The sequence below is a fragment of the Podarcis erhardii genome, assembly GCF_964252035.2.
Source record: "Podarcis erhardii genome assembly, chromosome: 14".
NCBI lineage: Eukaryota > Metazoa > Chordata > Lepidosauria > Squamata > Lacertidae > Podarcis > Podarcis erhardii.
Genome location: NC_138503.1, coordinates 46,130,704 through 46,147,132, shown reverse-complemented (window position 1 = coordinate 46,147,132; position 16,429 = coordinate 46,130,704). Strand labels below are relative to the sequence as shown.

At 48.7% G+C, this 16,429-nt stretch overlaps 1 protein-coding gene across 4 annotated transcripts in view; it reads right to left on the bottom strand.

The window, feature by feature from the left end:
• Positions 1–16,429, bottom strand: part of MYH11 (myosin heavy chain 11) — a 95,405-nt gene that overhangs the window by 11,106 nt on the left and 67,870 nt on the right. For all 4 annotated transcript variants that reach the window (XM_081839490.1, XM_081839489.1, XM_081839491.1 and 1 more), the window contains 10 exons: positions 13,133–13,345; positions 11,919–12,063; positions 10,319–10,525; positions 9,781–9,885; positions 9,537–9,689; positions 8,194–8,442; positions 6,807–7,019; positions 5,870–6,082; positions 4,327–4,488; positions 1,091–1,219 (listed from right to left, as the gene is read on the bottom strand). In XM_081839490.1, coding sequence (XP_081695616.1) covers positions 1,091–1,219; positions 4,327–4,488; positions 5,870–6,082; positions 6,807–7,019; positions 8,194–8,442; positions 9,537–9,689; positions 9,781–9,885; positions 10,319–10,525; positions 11,919–12,063; positions 13,133–13,345 — 1,789 coding nt within the window. The remainder of the gene's footprint in view (positions 1–1,090; positions 1,220–4,326; positions 4,489–5,869; positions 6,083–6,806; positions 7,020–8,193; positions 8,443–9,536; positions 9,690–9,780; positions 9,886–10,318; positions 10,526–11,918; positions 12,064–13,132; positions 13,346–16,429) is intronic.

Below are 16,429 nucleotides of genomic sequence, written 5' to 3'. Positions count from 1 at the left end.
ACTTGGTGGGGGACAGAAACCAGGAGTGGCTTTTTTATCGTGGTACGGGTCACAATTCCCTGGCTGAACAAGTGCTTCCCTGTTCCTTAGAGCAGGAAAGGTCACACATGCAACAATTGGTTGTCCTCATAACTTGGTTGTTTTTTTTACGTGTGGTGAACTCTGGCTGAACGCATGAAACACAGTTCCTTGGGCCGCATCAAATGTTCTCTGTCCACTAGCACAAGGGCCCATCTGCCACCATATGGCAGTGCTTAAATGTTTGCAACAAAGAAATCCAGCGCAACAGTTGTGTTAGTGGAAGTCTGCTGGTTGTGCAATCTGTTGCACAACCTTCGGTAAGGCACTTGTGTTTTCCCTCGTGCAACAACCTTCCGCAAGTGCAAGTTTAAAGGGCCTTTAACTTAGCAGAATGTGGCATTTGCCCTCATATGTGTGTGACATCATACTGGGTTCATAAGGAAAGTCATTGTAAAATGACTAACCAATGGGAACCCAGGGAGCAGAGTTAACTGTGTATAAGGTTGAAGCACAGAGGGTTTTTTCAGGAGAGTTAGAGTTGTTGAGAAGACAGTGTGGGGTTAGAAGAGACAGATAAGATAAGTCTGTGGGTTGGGCTAGTCCGGTGGGGGGGGAGAGAGTAAGAGAACTTGTTAAGAGAAGCCAGTCAAACAGTTGAGATAATCAGTCAGAAGGTATTAGGAAGGTATAGGCCAGTAAAGAAAATAAAGTTAAGATATTGACAGGAATAATAATAATAAAAAGATATTGACTGGAATATTATCTGAGTAACCATAAACTTGTTAATGTTTGTGAAATAAACTTGTTGTTTTTGGTTCACTTTTAACAACTGACTGGACTCAGTGTTTTACCAGAGAGTAACTGGTTGGTGGCAGCGGGGAAGTGATCACAGTGGTGGCACAGGGATCAATAGACCGTTAAACGTCCGGGGACCCTGTGTGATCGCCACACGGAGCTACATTAGATACATGCCATGTTTTGAGTGTATACCCTTAACTGTAGCATTTGGGCAGATGCTGAGCTACTCCATCCCTCAAGTTCTAGCCAGGACCCAGATTCTCCAGTTTACCTCTTGAACCTGCATCAGCTCCGCCTCCAGATTTTTGGCTTTCTTCTCGTTTTCTCGGGCTGTTGCAAAGACTTCTTCCCGGGCAGCCCGGGCATCGTCCAGTTCACGCTGGAAGTCCTTCATCTGAGCCTGAGTGAGAAGAGACACTGATTTAGGATGGAGCCTCATCCGCATTCAGGTTCAAATCTTTCTCAGCATCGCCCTCCACCTGATGGGATGTTTCAAGGATCAAAGAAGAGAGTCTGAAGTTTAAGAAATAGGTGATTAGGGTGCGGGAGGGGCATGATAATAGTTTATAAAAGGATGTGCGGTGTTGAGTAGGGATCGCACCAATCTATCCAGTTCTCAATTTCTGTAGAAATATGCAATTAAAAAAAAAAGTCCTCATGAAAATTCAGCATTTTGGATACGATTTCTTTTAAAATATGCATTTGTGTGCTATTTCCCCTCCAGATCTACACATTTGTCGCAAAGGGATCTAATTTGTCGCAAAGGGATCTAGTGGTTGCTGAACAACTCCAGGCACGCCTGGAGGATGCGGACCATTTGGATCCCTTCCAATCGGGATTCAGGCCTCATCATGGGACTGAAACTGCCTTGGTCGCGCTGGTTGATGATCTCCGGCGAGCTAGGGACAAAGGTGAGAGCTGTTTCCTAGTTCTGCTGGATCTCTCAGCGGCCTTTGATACAATCGACCATAACATCCTTCTGGACCGTCTAGAGGGGCTGGGAGCTGGGGGCACTGTTATACAGTGGTTTCGCTCCTTCCTCCTGGGCCGTGTTCAGAAAGTGGTGGTGGGGGATGAGTGTTCAGACCCCTGGGCCCTCACTTGTGGGGTGCCTCAGGGTTCCGTCCTCTCCCCCATGCTTTTTAACATCTATATGAAGCCGCTGGGAGAGATCATCAGGGGGTTTGGACTGGGTGTCCATCAATATGCAGATGATACCCAGCTCTACCTCTCTTTCAAATCAGAACCAGTGAAGGCGGTGAAGGTCCTGTGTGAGTGCCTGGAGGCGGTTGGAGGATGGATGGCGGCTAATGGATTGAGGTTGAATCCTGACAAGACAGAAGTACTGTTTTTGGGGGACAGGGGGCGGGCTGGTATGGAGGACTCCCTGGTCCTGAATGGGGTAACTGTGCCCCTGAAGGACCAGTTGCGCAGCCTGGGAGTCATTTTGGACTCACAGCTGTCCATGGAGGCGCAGGTCAATTCTGTATCCAGGGCAGCTGTCTACCAACTCCACCTGGTACGCAGGCTGAGACCCTACCTGCCCGCGGACTGTCTCGCCAGAGTGGTGCATGCTCTAGTTATCTCCCGCCTGGACTACTGCAATGCGCTCTACGTGGGGCTACCTTTGAAGGTGACTCGGAAACTACAACTAATCCAGAATGCGGCAGCTAGACTGGTGACTGGGGGCAGCCGCCGAGACCACATAACACCGGTCTTGAAAGACCTACATTGGCTCCCAGTACGTTTCCGAGCACAATTCAAAGTGCTGGTGTTGACCTTTAAAGCCCTAAACGGCCTCGGCCCAGTATACCTGAAGGAGCGTCTCCACCCCCATCGTTCTGCCCGGACGCTGAGGTCCAGCGCCGAGGGCCTTCTGGCGGTTCCCTCATTACGAGAAGCAAAGCTACAGGGAACCAGGCAGAGGGCCTTCTCGGTAGTGGCACCCGCCTTGTGGAACGCCCTCCCATCAGATGTCAAAGCGATAAATAACTACCTGACATTCAGAAGACATCTTAAGGCAGCCCTGTTCAGGGAAGTTTTTAATCTGTGATATTTTAGTGTATTTCTGGTTTTTATGGAAGCCGCCCAGAGTGGCTGGGGAAACCCAGCCAGATGGGCGGGGTACAAATAATAAATTATTATTATTATTATTATTATTATTATTATTATTATTATTATAATATAACACTTTTTTAGTACAGTCATACCTCGGATCCTGAACGCCTTGACTCTTGAACAAATCGGCTCCCGAACGGTTGAAACCCAGAAGTGAGTGTTCCGGTTTTTGAACGATTTTCGGAAGCTGAACATCTGACACGGCTTCCGATTGCTACCAAAAGCCGCGCTTTGGTTTCCAAACGTTTTGGAAGTTGAATGGACTTCCGGAACGGATTCCGTTCGACTTCCAAGTTATGACCATACATTATTTCTACTAATATGTGCATTTTGATGCACACTTAATCCTAGCACATGCATTTGTGGCACACATTACTTGGCCGAAGAACTGCATTGCAAAAATTTGGAGAAATGAAAATTTCAAGGGGTGGCTGTGTTTCGGTCCATGCATCATTTTGGAAAGCAAGAATTAGACACGCTCGATTTTGAAGGCAAACCGAACTGAATTTCTCCCCCATCTCACTAGGTTTGGAGGGCCCTTGGGCAAGAAACCCTCCAGCCCACCCCTCTGCCTCAGTCTCTCCCTCCTAACTGCTGTGGATCTAGGAGGCTCTTGTCCTTTGGGCAAGAGTCTCCACCCCCATTGTTCTGCCTGGACGCTGAGGTCCAGCGCCGAGGGCCTTCTGGCAGTTCCCTCATTGTGAGAAGTGAGGTTACAGGGAACCAGACAGAGGGCCTTCTCGGTAGTGGCACCCGCCCTATGGAACGCCCTCCCACCAGATGTCAAAGAGATAAACAACTACCTGACATTCAGAAGACATCTGAAGGCAGCCCTGTTCAGGGAAGTTTTTAATATGTGACATTTTAGTGTACAGTGGTGCCCCGCAAGACAAACGCCTTGCAAGACGGAAAACCCGCTAGACGAAAGGGTTTTCCGTTTTGGAGGCGCTTCGCAAAATGAATTTCCCTATGGGCTTGCTTCGCAAGACGAAATGTCTTGCAAGTTTTTCCGACTTTTTTTTCCTCCCCCCCCCCTTTTTCTAAGCCGCTAAGCTGCTTATCAGCTGATCCGATAAGCCGATAAGCCGCTAAAAGCCGATAAGCCGGAAATAGCGCTAATCCACTAATCCGTCAATGGGCTTGCTTCGCAAGATGAAAAAACCGCTAGACGAAGAGAATCGCAGAACGGATTCTTTTCGTCTTGCGAGGCACCACTGTATTTTTAATCTTTGTTGGAAGCCATCCAGAGTGGCTGGAGAAACCCAGCCAGATGGGCAGGGTACAAATAGTAAATTATTATTATTATTATTATTATTATTATTATTATTATTATTAGGCCCCTGGCAGACACCCAACCCTCCTGGGTGAAAGCAAGTGGGTTGCCCTGACCTGGAGCTTCCGCAGCTGCTTGATGGCTTCGTCCCGGGACTTGTTGGCGAAGTCCAGCTGCCCCTCCATGTCCTTGATGTCCACCTCCAGTTTCTTCTTGGCGGCGGCGGCCAAGCCCCGTTGCTTGCGCTCGTCTTCCAGTTCCACTTCCATCTCGTGGAGCTAAGTAGCAGCAGGGAAGCAATTGGAAAAGGTTTAGACATGCGCCGTGGGTTGGGCTAGATGACCCTCGGGGTCCCTTCCCGCTCTGCAGTTCTACGATTCTGTGAAAGGCACTGCTCAGTGACTCATGGCTAAATGTGTGGAAGGCTCGCAACACTTCCTCAAACAGTAAACACGCTAGGGGGAGAAAGCGGGGCAGTGTTTGACAAGGTCCTATTCTTCAACAACTTTTCGAGAATATCTATCTATTTAGGAGCTGTACAATGGAGAGGTGGTTGTGAGCGATTAGTAAAAAGGTAAAGGGACCCCTGACCATTAGGTCCAGTCGTGACAGACTCTGGGGTTTCGGTGCTCATCTCACTTTATTGGCCGAGGGAGCTGGCGTACAGCTTCTGGGTCATGTGGCCAGCATGACTAAACTGCTTCTGGTGAACCAGAGCAGTGCATGGAAACGCCGTTTACCTTCCCGCCAGAGTGGTACTTATTTATCTAATTGCACTTTGATGTGCTTTCGAACCGCTAGGTGGGCAGGAGCTGGGACTGAGCAACAGGAGCTCACCCCGTGGCGGGGATTCGAACCACCGACCTACTGATTGGCAAGTCCTAGGCTCTGTGATTTAACCCACAGTGCCACCTGCGTCCCTTGCGAACAATTAGGTTTCCCCAAAAGGCCTTTGGGTTGTAGTTGCTGTCCAGCTAAGTTCATTTATTCGTTCGATCTTTCAAAGCATTTATAACATGCTCTTTAGCCAGAAAAGCTCACAAGCAGTTCACAGATCAAGAGAAAAATAACATGGTCCTTGCCCTCAGGTCTACATCTGAAAAAGGAGACTGCACAAAAGGAAACAAGGATGGGGAGAGAAGAGGAAACAAGCACAGACAGGCCCCAAATATCTTAATATTTAAAGCTAAGGTTACCAGATTTTTTTCAATGAATCTGGGGACTGTCCCCAGGAAACGGGAACGTCTGATAACCTTAATTTAAGTGGCTTTTATAATGCTGAGCTTGGATGTAAACAGTTTTTTTAAAAGCAGTTCAAAGGAGCTGCAAAACTGCAGCCGCCTGTTTGTTTTGCTGGTTAAATCCATGCTGCAAAACTATGTTGTCCTCCCCTGTCCACACACACACTTCCATATTGAGTTCTGCTCAGTAGGTAGTAGCTATCAGAAGCCATTCATGTTCAGATATCTTCCAGCCATCAACTGGAGGAGGCATGTTTAGGTATTGGACAGCCCATCGCCTAGCTTCTACACTGGCCTTCCTCAAGCTGGTTCCCTCCAGCTGTGGTCCAAAACTCTAGAACACTCCTGGCCCTGTGGGGAAAGGTCTCCTTACTCTTTGAGGCTACGAGAAGATAGGTGGTGAAATGGAAGCTCATACCTGCTTCTGCAGCTGCCTCCTCTTCTCTTCGTTCTGCTCATCCCTGGCTTGTAGGTCTCTTTCGAACTGTCCTTTCAGTGCTTGCATGTTCACCTCCAGCCTCAGCTTTGCATCCTCCGTCGCCTGGAGCTCGTCCTCCAGCTCCTCCAACTGGGTCTTCATCTCTTCCACCTGCTGCTCCAAGGCCCGTTTGGATTTCTCCAGGTCATGGACCTGTTGGGAGCAGGAGGCAAAAAGGCAGGCCGAGTGACGAGAGAGGATCGAGGGGGGAAACTCACCAGCGGTGAATGAATAAGTAAGGCAAAAGCAAAACCTGGAAATGTGATGACTGGGCTCACTTGGAAAGAAAAGTCACTGCAAACTGATAATCCACTGGCAAATATATGCGCGTGTGTTTTTACAAGATGCATGTACTGTATTTTTCGCTCCATAAGACACATTTTTTCCCTCCTAAAAAGTAAAGGGAAATGTCTGTGCGTCTTATGGAGTGAATGTGTGGTCAATCGCTGGCTCCCTTTCCGGCCCCGGCCCCTTGCCCAGGCCTGCATTGTTGAATGTTCTGCAGATGGAGGCTGCTTGTTTCCCCAGCGACATGTGACTGGCTGATTAGATTATCTGTCTGGAAACTGTAGAAAGGGCTCCCTTTCCTTTCCTAAAGAAGCTGCAGAACTGTGAGTTGAACCCCATAAAAACAGGATTTCTCCCCTTTGCAAAATAAGCTCAACAACTTTGAGCTGATCCTCAAAAAAAATGAGCTTTTCCCCTTTGCAAAAGAAACTGCACAACTGTGAGCTGAACCCCCCCCCCCCAATGGGTCTTTCCCCCTTTCCTCCTCTGAAAACTAGGTGCATCTTATGGTCAGGTGCATCTTATGGAGCAAAAAATATGGTAAGTGAATTGTTTCAGGCAGGTCAGCAGACCCTTCGAGGGAACTTACGTTCTTGCCGACGTCATCTTTGGAGCTCACGAGATCTTCCATCTCCGCTTTCAACAGCTTGTTGGTTCGCTCAAGTTCCTCCTTTGCTTCCAGGGCCTCCTCCAGAGCCCGGGAGAGAGACAGGGCCTTTGTCTCCTTCTCCCGAGCTTCAGCCTCTGCGCGGTCTCTTTCTTCTGCGTATTTGGAAGAGATGTTCTTCTCCTCTGCTAGCATCTGCCAAGGAACAAGATGCTGGTGAGCTTCGGGTCTCAGCAAGGAGGCCATCGCTTTGATTCAGGGGCAAGAGGGCTTTCCAACAGCAAAACAGCTCAGAGAAGTTGACTGCTTAAGGGGTAATATAAAGAAGGAAATCATCATCAAAGCCCAAGATGCACTGGACAGGAAGCAATAAAGGAAAGTTGCCAGGAGGAAGCATTTAATTAACATTGCAGGGGGGATTTCCTAAACAGGACCTATTTGTGAATAGCATGGAAGGGTTTGTTGTCTTGGGAACAGGCACTGCTGGTTATGATAACACTATATTAAGTGCTGTGCAAAACCTCAGTAAGCAATAAAGGGAACAAAAGCTGCAAGGAGGAAGCATTTAATTAACATTGCAGGGGTCCCTTTCCTAAACAGGACCTGTTTCTGAGTGAACAATATGGGAGGGATTTTGCCGTGGGAAAGGTTATTGCTGGATAAGGGGCACATCAATGGCAACCCAATCCTATTAACATTCGGTCACTCTGGGCACAGTGGACAGCACAGAAAGAGAGCATGCAGGGAGCTGGGCTGTGATGGCCTGGGAATCTGATTCAGAGGCTGAACCGGAGGAGTCCCAGCCTGCACAGGAGTCCCCGCCCCCAGGGCCGGCTGAGCCGGGGCAGGGGCTTGGATCTGAAGGGCCTGCACCTGTGCTGGATCCTCAGGAGCAGACACCAGATGAATCCACTCTGGCTCCAGAGGTGATTGAGGACCCATTGCCTGCAGGTGCTCCTCTCCCAGCCCTGTCAGGGGAAGGTGCGCCTCCCCCTGGGTCCAGTAACCCTCCAGCCTCTCCTGAGCTGCAGAGGCTCAGGGCAGAGAGGTGGAGGGAACTGGGTTCTCCCAGGAGGAGTGCTCGCCTTAAGGCCAGGAGAGGCAGGTCACCTGGGGGCCGGGACCGCCCCTGGCCTCAGAGGAGATAAAGGCCAGTCAGCCAGGTCCCAGGTTGCGGGAGCAACGATGTTGAAGACCTGTTTCTGCCAGCACCCAGACCTGTTCTTCCAGAGTTCCTGACCACGCCCGGCTTCTTACTTTGGACCCCGCTTCCCCCTTGGTGGACAGTCTCCAGACCCTCGGCCCAGGACTGGACTTTGACCACGCCTCACGGTACCCGCCCCCCCAGGACCAGCACATGGGCTCTTGCCTGGTCGAACTTCTTCTGCTTCTTCTCCAAGTTGGAGACCAGCTGGCGCTGGTTGTCCAAGTCGACCACCAGGTCGTCCAGCTCCTGCTGAAGCCGGTTCTTTGTTTTTTCCAGTTTGTCGTACGAAGCTGCTTTCTCCTCGAACTGCTGCGTCAGGCCTTCGATTTCCTTCTGGAACTTCTTCTTCCCTTCCTCCATGCCCTCGATGGTGCTGACGTACTCCTGGAGCTTCCGCTTGGAGTCGGAGAGCTGCAGTTTGGGGTTCAGAGAAAGGTAAGCCCTCCTGACACCCAGCGCCCCAACCAACCCAGGTGCAAGCACCTTCCCCGTGAATGTGCGGAATCAGCTGATCCAACAGCATTGTGGGAATGTAGAGATGGGTCCATGTACCCTTCCAGCTCCCTCCTACTGGCCCTCTGTTTGGGGTTTCTAACAAAGATGGGCAAGCTGTGGCTCTCCAGAAGTTGTTGGACTACAATTCCCATCATCCCTGATCACTGGGATCCCATTATCCCTGAAAGAATGGATCCTGGTTGTCATCGTCAGGGGCATACCTAAGGGTTTGGCAATGGGCGACGTGAATGTGAGCCCAACCTTGCCTTGGGTTTTCTGGGCAAGCAAGCCGTGATCGTTCAACCTGGAAAATGGGAATTTAAAACAGTCTGCCTCACAGCGGGTGTGCACAGTAAGAAACCGAAGGGGTTCTGTTTTTGTTTTTAACACCCAAAGTGGATAAATTCAGCGTAACTGCTGCAATGCACTCTACGTGGGGCTACCTTTGAAAGTGACCCGGAAACTACAACTAATCCAGAACTGGTGACTGGGAGCGGCCACCGAGACCACATAACACTGGCCTTGAAAAACCTACATTGGCTCCCTGTACGTTTCCGAGCAAAATTCAAAATGTTGGTGCTGACTTTGAAAGCCCTAAACGGCCTTGGTCCAGAATACCTGAAGGAGCGTCTCCACCCCCATTGTTCAGCCCGGACACTGAGGTCCAGCGCCAAGGGCCTTCTGGCAGTTCCCTCACTGCGAGAAGCCAAGTCACAGGGAACCAGGCAGAGGGCCTTCTCGGTAGTGGCACCCGTTCTGTGGAACGCCCTCCCCCCAGATGTCAAAGAGAATAACAACTACCAGACTTTTAGAAGACATCTGAAGGCAGCCCTCTTTAGGTAAGCTTTTAATGTTTGATGTATTATGGTATTTTAATATTTTTTTGGAAGCGGCCCAGAGTGGCTGGGGAAGCCCAGCCAGATGTGCGGGGTATAAACAATAAATTATTATTATTATTATTATTATTATTATTATTATTATTATTATTATTATGTAGTAATGGTCAGAACCTGCACGGTCAACGTTGAAATGTGCCTCTCCAGGTTCTGCTTCGCTTCCATCTCTTCCTCCAGCTGGTCCTGGATGCTGTTCTTCTCGTCCTCCATCTGGCGAAGCTTTGTGGACAAGTTGAGCTTCTGGCGGGTTTCCTCCTGGAGCAGCTCCTGGGGGCAGCAAGAAAGCAGAAGCCTTTGCTGGTGAGTCTTCCTCAAGAACCTCTCTGAAAACCTCAGTTTGGCTTGCGGTGGTACTTACCTGAGTATCCTGCAGCTGAGACCCCAGAGTCGCCACGTCCTTCGTCAGCTTGATGGTCTTGCTCTCTGCTTCGTTCAGCAGCCCCGTCACATTCTCCACCTCCACCTGGAAGGGAAGTAAAGATAAAGGTAAAGAGACCCCTGACCATTAGGTCCAGTCATGACTGACTCTGGGGTTGCGGCGCTCATCTCGCTTTACTGGCCGAGGGAGCCGGCATACAGCTTCCGGGTCATGTGGCCAGCATGACTAAGCCGCTTTTGGAGAACCAGAGCAGCGCATGGAAACACCGTTTATCTTCCCGCCGGAGCGGTACCTATTTATCTACTTGCACTTTGATGTGCTTTCGAACTGCTAGGTTGGCAGGAGCAGGGACCGAGCAACGGGAGCTCACCCTTTTGCGGGGATTCGAACCGCTGACCTTCTGATCAGCAAGTCCTAGGCTTGCTAGGCTCCTGCATCCTTTAATTTGCTAGGCTCCTGCATCCTTTTTTATCTTCTAAAAAACTACAGAAATGAAAATGGGACACTGCATTGGTACCTGCAGCTTGTGGACTTTTTCGTTCAGCTCTGTCCGGACGCGCTCCCCGTCTGAAAACTTGGATTGCAGCTCCTGCAGCTGCACTTCCAGCTTCTTCTTCTTGTTCTCCACCTCCTGCTTGGCCTGGTTGAGTGACCGGACCTCGCTGCTCAGGTCGGCGTTGTCCTTCTCCAGGGTCTGCTTGGTCTTGTCCAGGTTGGCTTTGGCCTGAAAGCACAGAGGACGTTCAGCGTTTACGTACGCAAGAAGGAACCCAGAGTTGGCAAGTCTTCCAGCAATGGGGCAGCCATTGATCTCTTGGATACATCAATTTCACCACCATTTGATCACACTTCTTTAATCTGACCTTTGACACACTGGGTCAGTGCATCTAGCTATAAAACAGAAGGTTGCTGGTTCAAGTCCATCCTATGGGCAGGATTCTTGCAGGGGTCCCTTCAAATGCTACAATTCTATGATTCTATGATTTTATGAATGTTTTGGAGACCCGTCCTATTCTTGTGACCGGGGTTTGTTTTAGACTGTTTAAATACAGTCATACCTTGGTTCTGGAATGCCTTGTGGCTCAAACATTTTGGCTTCCAAACATCGCAAACTCAGAAATGAGTGTTCTGGTTTGTGAACGTTTTCTGGAAGCCAAATTTCCGACGCGGCTTACGCAGCTTCTGTTTGAGTGCAGGAAGCTCCTGCAGCCAATCGGAAGCCACACCTTGGTTTTCGAACATTTTCAGAAATCGAACAGACTTCTGAAACAGATACCGTTCAAGAACCATGGTATGACTGTATTGTGTTTTAAATTGTTCAAACCTTCCTGGGGATTATATGGCAAAGAAAGTGTTATGTACTGAAGTTCTCACCCTGGGCCAGCAGGGGGATACTGTAGATAGTTATGCAAATGAAGGATCGAAAGTGATGTTCAGTGATTGGAAAGTTTTAGAAAGTTGCTACAGTAACGTACTGGAGCTCTATATAAGCAGGCTGACTGAGCCCTTCAGTTCAGTTCTGTTCTGGCCTCTGAATAAACAAGAGCTGTTTGAAGAATCGCTGTGTCGTCTGATATGTTCACCCACAACTTAACAGAAAGGGCATGGAATAATAGCAGCAGCAGCTTTTCTTTATTTTCTACTATTTGACATCCAATATCATTAACGCTCACACCTGAGACAAAAACATGCAATGTAAAGTAAAGTTAAGCATGCATAAATTGTGTTGTTATCAAACCCGTGACCAGAAACGTTTAGGAATTTTGTCTGCCTATTCATTCTGTCTGTCCTCACTTCTGCATTTAAAGCACTGAGCCCAGAATGCCTAGATTGCAGTGGGCACTGAGAGTTGTTAGGAGACACACGCCCACACCCCTCACAGAACTACAATTCCCAGAGTTCCATGGGAAGAAGGGTTGATTGCTCAACCACTCTGGTATAAAAGGGTGCTTTAAAAATGCACAGCATGAGTGTGAGCTCTGTTGCATTGGCTGGCCCCGAGTTCTAGTCTCCTCGCAGGAGTCCCAGCAGTTCGCGAATTCTGGCTCTGAAAGGGCACAGCCACCCCCAAAGCAATGCCCCGAGTTTGTTTATATATTCGCTCGCTTGCTTGTTACCCGTTTGAATTGTTCCAGCTGCTCCGTCAGCTCCTCCACAGCCTGCGTGTGCTTCTGCCTCATCTCCTGGACCTGAGCCTCGTGGGTGCGGGTCTCCTCGTCCAAGGCTCTCTTCAGGATGGTGACCTCCTGCTCCCGCTTCGCTCTGAAAACAACAGCACAGGCATGATTTTTTTTTTTTGCCATCCCAAACCACATTATTGGGGGTACAGCCGGCTCTGCTGTCGCCTCCAGGCTAGGAGCGTTGCACTCCAGGAAATTTAAAGAGGATTTGAAGTGTTCTTGCGCCCTATTGCAAGACGAACCATACGCGGCCCTCAAGTCCTTTCTATGTGGCCCTCGGAACCTCCCCCTGGCTACACACGTCGCTGGACTCACTTTGCACCTAGAATGGTGAGTCATTTTGGACTCACAGCTGTCCAGGGAGGCACAGGTCAATTCTGTATCCAGGTGTCTACCAGCTCCATCTGGTATGCAGGATGAGACCCTACCTGCCGGCAGACTGTCTCACCAGAGTGGTGCATGCTCTGGTTATCTCCCACTTGGACTACTGCAATGCGCTCTATGTGGGGCTACCTTTGAAGGTGAAACTGCAATTAATCAAGAAAGTGGCAGCTAGACTGGTGACTGGGAGTGGCCGCCAAGACCATATAACAACCAGTCCTGGAAGACCTACATTGGCTCCCAGTACGTTTCTGAGCCCAATTCAAAGTGTTGGTGCTGACCTTTAAAGCCCTAAACGGCCTCGACCCAGTAGACCTGAAGGAGCATCTCCACTCCCATTGTTCAGCCCAGAGGTCCTGAGGTACAACCCCGAGGGCCTTCTGGCAGTTCCCTTCCTGCGAGAAGTGAGATTCCAGGGAACCAGGCAGAGGGCCTTCTCGGTGGTAGCGCCCACCCTGTGGAACGCCCTCCATTCAGATGTCAAGGAAATAAACAACTATCTGACTTTTAGAAGACATCTGAAGGCAGCCCTGATTAGGGAAGTTTTTAATGTTTGATGTTTTGTTATGTTTTTAATATTCTGTTGGGAGCTGCCCAGAGTGGCTGGGGAAACCCAGTCAGATGGGAAGGGTATCAATAATATATTATTATGATTATTATGAGCTGGCAGAAGGCAGACAAAACTTGGTGGGACAGCACCCGTTGCCCTGCCATGCACCAGCCTCCACCACAGGGATGGTGTCCACTTTCCGCTCCTCTCCCGTCCTCACCTGAGCTCCTGCTGGGTGGCAGTGCTGTCCAGGGTGTCTTCCAGCTCTGTCTTGAGAGCCTCCAGCTCTTCGCCCAAGTCCCGCTTCTGCTTCTCAGCTTTGTTCCTTGCGGCGCGCTCGGAATCCAGGTCCTCCTGGAGGTCAGAGATGTGCGCTTCCAGCTCGCGGATTTTCTTCAGGGCGTTGTTTTTCTGGCCCGTTTCGTCTTCAAGCCTGGGAGGGTGGGATTTTTAGAAGACTTTTTTAAAAAACAAAAAATTAAAGTAACCAACTTACTTAACGGTAGATAGTTTGTCAATAAAGGCACAGATTGCTCAATCCAGTCACTACAAACTCCCCCATCCCCACATATCTCCCAGAACCAGAAGAGGCATGAAAAGGGCAGAGAAGAGGTTGGCAATGTGCAGGTCCAGTCTCCAATTGCCTGGGGGGGGGGAGGGACGTGGAGAGGAAGGGACTTAGGCAGCTGTGGGGAGGCAGGAACCTTCAGTCTCAGCAACTGATTAATGGGGCAAGACCTACCAGAGATGAGTTGCTGTGCTCATTAGGCCTGACACTCATGTACAGAACATGTTTTTGCCAATACAGTGGTACCTTGGTTCTCAAATGCCTTGGTACTCAAACAACTTGGAACCCAAATACAGTACCGCAAACCCAGAAGTGTTGCAGTTTGCTGAATGAGCTCCGTTTTCAGCGTTATGCTTCCGTTTTGAGTGTTACGCTGAGGTCTCTATGTTTTTGTTATTTATTTTGTGTTTTTGTACTCGCGGCTCTTTTTGTTTTGTTTTTGTGACTGTGCGGAACCCAGTTCAGCTGCTGATTGATTGAATGTGTGACTGCAGTACACTGTTTATTGCTTTCATTTTATGGATCCATGGTCTCGTTCGAGAGTAAAATTCATGTTAAATTCCTGTTTTGGGGGGGTTGTTTTCCAAAGTCTGGACCAAATTGATCCATTTTGCATTACTTTCTATGGGAAAGCGCACCTTGGTTTTGGAAGGCTTTGGTTTTGGAACGGACTTGAGAACCAAGGTACTACTGTAAAGAGTTAACTCCAACTTGCACAGTGTGATTTACTGCTGGCTTGCTCCTGACAATGTGGCCTTCGGGATGAATAGATTTCCCACCCCAGGTTTAACTACAGACACCAGCGGTCTAACCTGGGACTTTATAGATACAAAGGAGATGCTCCGCTACCCCATAGCTATTGCAGGAGTGTGAATCACACTCCTGGGGGCTTGTTTTGGTTTTTCCTAGGAGGGCAACAGAAGCATGCAGTGATTTCAGCAGAGAGGATAGTGTGTCCCACCAGCAACAGCAAATCCTTTGTCATGCAAACATGATCCACGAAGAAATAAAGAAAATATTAAGAATATCATATAGTAAAAGGCCAGAGGCATTCCTTTTAGGAATTTTAAATGACGATATTCCAAAAGACAAAACTAATTTTTTTCTTATACGCAACGTCTGCAGCAAGAATCCTGGTGGCTAAGTGCTGGAAAGGGAATCAGTTACCCGCTAGGGGAGAGTGGCTATGTACCGTATTTTTCACTCTATAACACGCACCTGACCATAACACGCACATCGTTTTTAGAGGAGGAAAACAAGGGAAAAAACATTCTGAATGAAACAGTGGATGTATCATTTTTGGGCTTCATGCTGTGGCCACAGACATGTGATCTGATGGTGAATTTGGGGTGACCCAATGCCAAAATCCTGAGAATTCCTGTGGATCCATGCTTTTTAACCACGTTTTTGCACCATTGCAGCCCCAGGCAACAGTGGGTGCGTGATTTTTTTGGTGCAGGCTGTAGCCATGGACATGCTATGTGATCTGATGGTGAATTTGGGGTGACCCAATGCAAAGATCCTGAGAATCCCTGTGGATCCATGCTTTGTAACCACATTTTTGCACCATTGCAGCCCCAGGCAACAGTGGGTGCGTGATTTTTTGGGTGCAGGCTGTAGCCATGGACATGCTATGTGATCTGATGGTGAATTTGGGGTGACCCAATGCAAAGATCCTGAGGATCCATGTGGATCTATGCTTTGTAACCACATTTTAAGTGGGGAGCGAAGGAAAAACAAAGAAGGGACATTAGAGGGGTGTGCAGAGAAGCAGCTGGCTAAGAATGCAGGAGAGGGATTTAACGGGTTGGAGGAAAGAAAGGCAAAAGTTTCCCCCCACCCAAGCCAGCCATATCTCTCTCTCTCTCTCTCTCTCTCTCTCTCTCTCTCTCTCCCTCCCTCCCTCCCTCCCTCCCTCCCCCCTCTCTCTCTCCCTCCCCCTCCCCCCCCCTCTCTCTCTCTCCCTTCCCCCCTCTCTCCCTCTCCCCCAGCAGCACCGGAGCACAGAGAGGAATTCCCCTCTGCTTGCCTGGAGGGGAGGGGCTTTCCCTGCTCTTTGTTCCGTTTCAGCAAACACAGCAACGAAACAGAGGAGGGTGGGCAGTAAGACCCTGAGGCAGAATGCAGGAAAGCAGCGCTTCCTCTTTTCAGGCTTCCCTTCTCCGTGAAGCGCCGCGATTTGATTTTTGCCTGATTTTTCGGCTCCAGGGACCACACATTCGCTCTATAACACGCACAGACATTTCCCCTTCCTTTTTAGGAGAAAAAATCTGCGTGTTATAGAGGGAAAAATACGGTAAGCTCTCTGAATACTTAGAATTAGCCAAATTGACAGACATAATAAGACAAAAACCAAAAAGTGAAGTAAAAAAAGAATGGGAGTGCCTAAATGAATACCTCAAAAGTCAAGGTTCGAGGGCAGAAATTTGGCTGAGTCTGGAATAACCTTGTGAAGTGAAAGGATATGAAAGAAGGATTTATATCTAGATGTTAGGATAGAGATGATAAAGAAAACAGGAAGACACAATGAGAGATAAAGGAGGTGCTGTGGGATTGGTGGAAGTTAATGTCTTGTTGTTGTTTTAGTGTTTATATTATTAACTTGTAAGATATGGATTATTTGTTGTTGTTGTTTTTTTAGTTTTCGAATGTTGATTTTTGTGTGTTGTGTATTGTTATTTTTTGATATCTTTCGTGTTGTTGTTGTTGTTGTGTGGAAAATACTAATAAAATTCATTTAATTAAAAAAAAATCCTTTGTCATGCAACCATAGTCCTAAATTACAGTGGTGCCCTGGAAGACGAATGCCTCGCAAGACGAAAAACTCGCTAGACGAAAGAGTTTTCCGTTTTTTGAGGTGCTTCGCAAGACGAATTTCCCTATGGGCTTGCTTTGCAAGACGAAACGTCTTACGAGTTCTTGCGAGTTTGTTTCCTTTTTCTTAAAGCT